Below are 8,356 nucleotides of genomic sequence, written 5' to 3' on the forward strand. Positions count from 1 at the left end.
AAAATTAAATAAAGAAAACAAGCAGTATTTCTTTCATAAATTAACAAGTGACCTGAGGGAAGCCTCCCTGGGTGGGAATGGAAAAAGAGTCCCAATTTTGAAGTTGTACAAGTTTCCATGTGTTAAGAACTTTGGGACATGCTGGCAATTTTACTTCTTTTACCAACCTCCAATCCTTCCTATTTATTCTCTCCAAAAATCTAAAGGTTTGTTTTCCTACAGGTTACTGAAACACATCTAGAATTCCCCTTGACACTCCGCTCCAACCTGTAGTGTTTCAAGTGACACTAGATACAAGACTTACATTATGTTAACATTTGACAATAATATATTAACTGTCAGTCACATGCCTAGAACTCAACAGTCTTATGGAAAGGAAAAGCCTGGCTGCTAAGAAATCCCATTACTTTAATCCTTTCTTCCAACATAGAATCATAGATTGTTAAGGGTTGGAAGACACCCTAAAGATCATTTAGCCCCAGTCTCCCTGCCATGGGCAGGGATACTTCCCAGTAGACCAGATTGCTCAAGGCCTTAACTAACCTAGCCTCAAATGCTACCTGGGTCGGGGCATCCACAACCTCCTGGGGAAACCTGTTCTGGCTCCTCACCACCCTAACGGTAACCTAACCTAAATTTCTCATCTTCCAATCTGTACCCATTACTCCTTGAGGTGTCACTACAACATAAACATGGAAAAGTTACCCTTGCACCTTCACACTACATAAGCCATCAGCTTCCAGTCCAGCAACTATCACTTAAACATTTTTCTTTCAAACTTCCCGCTGATGCAAGGTGTTTTCCCATGGGCAAAAGTGGAGCATAATGCAGTGCTGCACATCAGTGAGTTCATTCATCCCATCATGAGGAGTGGATCATTTTTCGAAGCCTTTGGACATTATAAAGACCACCTCCAGTGGCAGAATAGATCTCTTTTCAGGTCTGATGGATAGTCAGTCCTGTGACTGTCCCCAACAGCTGCGGTGGGCTCATAGCTCACCAAACCAGCCACTGCAGCTGCACAAACCCTCGAGCTTCGAGGCTGAGTAGGCTCGAACAGCTGATCTCCAAGAGCCAAGGAATGCGGCACAGCCTCAAAGCATGGCCAGGGCTGGGGAAGGAGGGCGGAGAGCCACCCGGGATGGCGGCGCTAGGGCCAGGCTGGGGTGGGGGAAGCGCCCAGGTCCCGCCCGGGACTTGGTCCCAGGTGAGGGGGCCCAGGCACACCTCGGTCCCTTCCCGGTGTGACCGGCCGGGGAGGGACGGAGAGTCACCGCAAGGCAAACTAGACCAGCTCTAGTGCCCAGGGCCTGAGGCGAGGGCAGCGGGGCCTGTCTGCGGCTCTCCGGGGCCCGGGGGTCGGCAGGAGCCCGCGGGGCGCGGTCGGAAGCCGAGCGGCGCCGGGCTCGTTACCTCTCCATGGCCCGCACCGCGTAGCTGACGAGCGGCCTCCCCTGCACGGCGCAGAACTGCTTGGGGGTGGCACCGCCCAGGCGCTCCCCGCTCCCGCCCGCCGGCAGCACGGCCGACACCGACACGCCGCCGGGCGCGGCGCCGCGGCTGCGGGGCTCCATCTGCGCCGGGCCTGGCGGCGGCTCCGCTTCGCGCCCCCCGCGGCAGGAACAGCGCAACCGCCCGCCCGCCCGCCTGTTTTATTCGCCCACGACGTCCGCGATACAAAGAATCTAGCGCCCGCCCGCTCGCCTGCCCTCGGCGCACACCGGGCCCTACCGCGAGCCCCACCCCGCGCTACGCGAGCCCCCGCAGGAGCTCCCCCGGGCCCCGGCAGCCCCGCGGGAACGCCCGGACCGCGGCGAGGGAGCGGCCGGGACAGCGCAGCAGGGCCGTGGCGGGCACGCACAGACACTGCCCGGGCACGGCCGCCATGGGCCCTTTAAATGTCCGGCGCGCGGGTGGCTCGGGGCGGGGCCGCGCTGAGGGGCGGGGGAGGCGCGTCCCGCCCGGTCCCGCCCGGAGCGGGGCCGGGGCGCCTGTGTCAGCGGGGGGATAAACCCAGCGCCAGTGGGGCCCAGGGAAAAGCTGACGGGACCTTGGGCCCTGCGGGTTCGCGAGAGCCCGAGAGGCTGGCTGGGTCTTAAGTCATCGAGTCCAATCGTTAACCCAGCGTGGCCGTATTCACTGTTTAACTACATTTCCCAAGTGTTACATCCACACACCTTTGGGACACTTCGAACGGCTGATCGGGACTCTGCTGCTTCCCTGGGCATCCCGTTCTAGTGTCAGCCCTTTCAGTGAAGAATATTTTCTTAATATCCAACATAAACCTCCCCTGGTGCAACTTGAGCCAATTTCCTTTTCTATCCCTCGCTACCCGGGAGAAGAGGCCGATTCCCACCGGAATCCAGCCTCCCTGCAGGCAGTGTAGAGTGACGGGGTCTCCCTCGAGCCTGCTTTTCTCCAGGCTGAGCAGCCCCAGCTCTCTCAGACACTCATCACAGGACTTGTGCTCCAGACCCTTCCCCAGCCTCTTCATCCTTCTTTGGACTCACTCCAGCACCTCAATGTCTTTCTTGAAGTGAAGGGTCCAAAACTGGACACAGCACTCTAGGTGTGGCCTCACCGGTGCCAAGAATAGCAAGACTACCATGCGCTATTTCTGATACAAGCCAACATGCCATTGGCCTCCTTGGCTGCCTGGCTCATCTTCAGCCACTATCAACCAGCACCCACAGGTAAAACTCAGTGATAGTCAAATTCACTGCAAGGATCTGGGATGTTCCAGCTCTTCTCATGGTGTTACTGTAAGCAGTGATGGCTGAGACATGTTTGGGAAATTCCCAGGGCTGATACCCATTAAATGGCAGAGGAGGCAGAGCCTGGTGATCAATTGTCAGGACCTTAGTGAGGTGGCAGGTGCGAGGGCAAGCCAGGAAGCTGAGCCAGTGGGTGCAGGTCAAGGTCAGGGAGGCATCAAACCAGGTGCAGACATAGGAGGCCAACAGTAAAGACTGCTTAAAAGAAGCTCCCAAAGCACAACAAGGAAAGGAGGGTTGAGAAGAGGGCTGCTTCTAGCTTTTTTATAACAGCTTTTACTAGTGGAAGGACTGTGTTTGTATTTGACAAGTTGGACTCCATAACTCAGTCATCCAAGCTTGAAGGTGGGGGTACTCAGTGCCCTGGCCCTTGCCTCTTTGATGTTATTTTAGGAAAAAATTCAGTGTCTTATATGCAGGCTATCCTAAAATGATCAAAGTCTTTAGAGTCTGCAAAATGTCTTTTTATCTTTGAGAAGATAGCTTATTTACAGCTTTTCAGGTTTCTCCTAGTTGTGTTAAGAGGAACCTAAGAAAAACACATACAGAGACCTTTCTGAGGAGTAAGCATGAAAGTTTATGTGCCAGCTGGGCTGCTTTGCCAGTGCCAGCTGTGGACTGGAGTAAAATGATCATATGGGCTTGCAGAGGCATCAAAAGTAGGAGTCATACAATAGGAGTGCAGCGATCCCTCCTAGCAAAGGCAAGACTCCACAGGTATTCTTGGTACCTGCAGTAGCAGGAAAGTCATGCACAGCACAGGCACTTTACATGCTGAAGTGTCAAGCTTTTGGAATGGAGACTTTTCACCAGAGAAGGAATTAGCCAGGAATTGAACTGCCTTCCTCCCAGTGAGTGCTGGCCTCATTGTCTTCACGACAGTTTAGCATGTGGGATTTTTTTTTTAAATCCACTGGTTCAGCAACTATATTAAACTGTTTATGTTCTTTTTTAGCAGGTCTTTTATTTTCTTTTCTTGGAAAGCATTTCACTACCTAATTCCTGACTGATGACATATATTTGTCTGTTGTCTCTTTCAGGACTTCCAAGCTTGAACTGTGAATCAGCATCACTTCATTATTATTAGATGCCCAAAATTAATTTTTCTTCTTAAGCTCTAATATCCACGATCATCTTAGATTCTGATTTTTTCTTGCAGCAGTTCTATACAAATGCGTTCATGGAAGCTTATTCTGCAGCATTCCCATTTTTCTGATTTTTTTTTGGTGTAACATATTCTGAATTCCTGCTTCAGGTCTTCACGTATTTGTTCATAAAAACCACACCTCTTGTTTGCCTTTCTACAAGGAACAAAATAAGTTATTTTTAGTTCCATGGATTCTCACACGGTTCATGAGTTCTGAGGAGTCGGTAAGTAAGACATTCCCAACACCAAAACAGCCTTCAGAACTACTTTCCCCTTCCTCCTTGACATTGTGGTTTTGTATGTCATCACCTATACCCACAATCTGTTGTGCCCAGTACCTTCTTTCTTGTCCAGCCAGTGTTTCCCCACTTCATCTCATTCATTAATATTAATTTCTGTGAAGGAACATGTGCCAATTTTGTTGTGTTCTTGCTCTGAAGTCCATTTCCCTTACTATGATAGGGATATTACACTTGATTAATCCAGAATAAATTATATTTGATGGATGGACTTTGGTGGATACAGGCTTCAGTGTCATCAAATCTGTTGTATATCATGGTAAGATTTTACAATCCAGCCAAAAAGCACTTTGAAGCTGCTTTTGGCTACACTTGAACATGAAATGTTTCTGAAATTCTCATCCTTTCCACAGTCCCTGTGGAGTCAAAAGATTCTTGACTTGTGTTGATAGCCCCTGGTAATTTCTCCAAAAGCCCATCAGATTCTTGGCATCTTGGTTATACTGAACTTGCTACTGCTATTTCTCCTTTTTTTTTCTATTTTCTTAGACAATGACGTGGAAGGAAGAGCATATTTAACATTCTTATATATTTATATTATGTTTTACCATGAATTAAGAAAACTGGAATTTGGGGGCTTACATTTTTTTAATATTTATTTGTTATTAACATGCAGTGAAGCACTTTGTGAATGCAGCAACACTTTGTGAATATATAATTTATCTTTGGTTCCATTCCATTATACATTTTGTATTTAATCAATATAATATTTTAGTTGCTGTGGATATATATGCATGCTCATGCATAAACATTGGAAGTGGATAAAATGTAAATTCACACATATTGGAAGAACAATTTTGCAGGTTTTTTCTGGATAAAAAGGGACAGAGGCAGCATTTACCTCAAAGCAAGTAAAGAGCAGGCTCATCTATCATTTCTGTGCAGGGGTATAACATCTGAAACCACAGTTGTAGTTTGCAATTATGCAGTAAATATGCCAATCATATGTTTGAAAAGAAAAGTGGGGTTTTTTTTTTCCTTTTTTTTTATTGGAGAGAGAAGATATGTACAAATTGGAATCAAATTACAGTAGTGAAATGCACCTGACAATTTGACTGCTGGGGGGAAAAAGATCATCTGTTTCTATGACTGAAATTCATAATAGGGTTTTTAGAGAACATTAAGTTATGGGAGTGGTAGATATCATTCTGAAAGGCTTTTGTGGAAAAAATAGTGAAAGAATAAAATTTCTTAATTTAAAATTGCAGTTGAGTCTTCTGTAGATGGGGTATAGCTGAGAAATTGTCCTTTTTTCAAAACTCTTGAAGCATTTTATTTTTAATGGAGGCAAAATAAGATTAATTTGCCTTTTCCTGAGAAGCAGCAAGGTTCACTAGTGTTTTAAAGAGAAATACATGCAATTGAAGAATATTTTGCAAGTTAAAGTAAATTGTAAAAGCAAAATTACAAAAACCCCACAATATACTGTGGAGGTGCAAGATCTTTTCTAAAAAACAGCATAAAGATAAAAATATTACAAATCCGAGAGCTCTTCTTGAAGCTAACATAGCATCTGTAGCATTCTGAGCAGTTGTGCAGGCTTTTAACCAGAACCTTGTGTTTGCAGGATTGTATTTCACTAATTTTATCCAGATATATAATTTTTTACTTCAGTGGTGGCAAGCCATAAAATGAACATCCAGAGCTGTAAGGAAGGAAGTGGAATGCCAGTTCTCTTTAGACAGTTTTTGTGTTCAAGTAGGATAGTAATCTTGGCTCTCCTGAAGTCACCAATAACTGCCTCAAATCCTAGAAGTCACTGTTTACAGAAACTGACACAGGTTCCTTGCCTATCTAAAGAGATTAGGAAGCCCCCCAATGGATAGAATTTCAGTTTTTATCTTGCATGTCTGTTCCTGTTTGTAGCACTTTGCACAAGATCTCCAAGTCTTAGGCTTCATGGAAAGCATGCTTATTTTTTTCCACATATTTTATTTCAGTTCTGATTGATCACTAGAAAAAATAATCGTGTGCCAATTTATTTTATGCTCTTCACAATTTTCTAGGTGTTGCCTGAGTCTGAGGGCTGATCAGTCCTCCACGTGGTCCTTTTAGACTGACTTACATCTCCACTATTTCAGTCTTTGTTGCACAGCAGCTGCCTTGAAGTATTTGCTCTGTGGTGACAGTGGTTTCCAAGCCAATATAGTGTCATAGGGAACACAGAGCTTGAGGCAGTATAATAGATGGGGCAATGTTGAAAAAGGCAAAAATATTCTCTTTCCAAAGCATATTTAGCACCTTTAGGGAAATCTTATCTAATTTCACATTAGCATGTATTTATATTTGTATTTTTACAAATATGACTGCAAAGGGTAATTTCTTGGTCTAACATTCTTTGATGAAAGATGCTATAGATGTGTGGAATACTTAGATAAAGTGTTGTGCTATTGATTTACTCCTATTGGTATGTGGAACTGAGATCAAAACAGCATGCACAGCAAGGGAGTTACACACATGCATAACTTAAATTATGTGAATGTTGACTATCAAATATCAAAGACTTACATGCCTTATATACAATGTGTGTAGAGCCACCTATAGATCAGATCCCTAAGGGGAATTCTGAGTGCTATTTCTTTCATAGGCAATTCTGCAAAATATATATTTTTAATAGTTGAAGTGTAAATAGAGAATATTAATGCTAGAAATGTAAAGGAAATGTGGCCTTTGAACACAGAGGAGTGTTTTCATGCTTGTGTGTCATTGTAGGTACGTTGAAAAATATGCATTGCATTTCACCTGTTGTGTCCTGTGTGCTTTACATGTGTAAATCCATTTGACATTGTTTTACAAGGTTTTGATAGCTAAATTTCTTCTATGAATACCTGAGACAGAGAGGAAGCATCTTGCTTGTGTGCTGTACAAGTGCTAGAAAAAAATTGACATACACTGATTTTGATGCTTGGCATGTATTTTAAAGCTTCACCCTAAAATGTTATATTTCCCCTGAAGTGTTTATCCATTCTCTATCTGATAATCATCTAGGCCTGTGGGATGAGGAAGGTTATTTCAGGAGCTGGTTAGTATTTTGTGTACACAAAGTAAAAGAATTTAAAGATAAGAGAATTACCCTATAGTATGTAATCCAATAATTCATGAGAGTGAAATTCCCTGACTGCAGGAGAATTTTTGAAATTCAGAAATGTTAAACATTTGAAAAAAGACTGCTACTGCTTTGGGGAGTGCTTTGGCAAGCAGGCAATGAGATGGAGCCCTTGTAATTTTTCATTAGAAATGGCTGACTAGTCTTAGACACTTGGCTCTGGAAGGGTCTTTGTAGGTTGTAGGTGTGTTGGTCACATGCTCAGTAATGCCAGGCTTGGGTGGGCCTATCTCACCTTTAACATCATCATGTGGTGTGCTGTGTATAGGAACTGTGGGTTAGGGTCTTTGGCTGCCACAGTGCCTGGATGGTGACACTAATGAAGACATGCAAGCTGAGGGGTAGAAATCGCTGTGGCTGTTTTCCTCTGTCACTGGCACATAAGAGCCACACCAGCCATTAGGATAGTGCCCTGTCATGTCAGTAAAAAGGGAAATGTTTATTTTTGACAGATGTCCAGTCATGACTGAAGAAACAGTTACCTCTAAGGACAGACTAATGGTAGTTTCCTTTCCCCAAGATGATTCAAAGCAGACAAAGTCTATGAACTGGTTAAGTGGTGTTGAGCCACAGATGTCAAGATGCCAGTGATATAGAATGATGTAATGAAACATTAGAAAATATATAAGACTTGAAGTAAGATTTGGAATAAAGTTGGGATTTTCATGGCTCAGAATCTTTGTTTTAATTTTGATGTGTGTATAATATCATGCTGTGTTTTATTCTTTACCATCTTCTGTGTTATTTCCATGGAATGTTTGTGAAGGAATATAAAACAATTCACCAAACTTTAAGTGACTGAGACAATCAAATAACACCAAGGACAATTTGCAGATTTGTTATTTATATGTATACAAGTTTTACTATTTATTGCTGCACTGAAAGTGTTTTTTCTGCATCCCTTGTCATGTTAATAATGGTCCTTACTTTAAGAATACCAGGAATGTTATTCATTGGCCCTATGTCTAAGAAATATAGGTGAAATCAGTTTGCCAGGGTTCATATAGGAGAGATTCTGTCCATGTCAGTT

At 44.0% G+C, this 8,356-nt stretch overlaps 1 protein-coding gene across 4 annotated transcripts in view; it reads right to left on the reverse strand.

Moving 5' to 3' along the window:
• The window catches only part of CRPPA (CDP-L-ribitol pyrophosphorylase A), a 106,994-nt gene extending 105,394 nt beyond the window's left edge, over positions 1 to 1,600 (reverse strand). For all 4 annotated transcript variants that reach the window (XM_030971170.1, XM_030971169.1, XM_030971172.1 and 1 more), the window contains exon 1: positions 1,414 to 1,600. In XM_030971170.1, coding sequence (XP_030827030.1) covers positions 1,414 to 1,574 — 161 coding nt within the window. In that variant the 5' untranslated portion in view covers positions 1,575 to 1,600. The remainder of the gene's footprint in view (positions 1 to 1,413) is intronic.
• Between the last annotated feature and the right edge of the window lie 6,756 nt (positions 1,601 to 8,356).

This window comes from Camarhynchus parvulus, chromosome 2 (assembly GCF_901933205.1).
Source record: "Camarhynchus parvulus chromosome 2, STF_HiC, whole genome shotgun sequence".
Classification (NCBI taxonomy): Eukaryota; Metazoa; Chordata; class Aves; order Passeriformes; family Thraupidae; genus Camarhynchus; species Camarhynchus parvulus.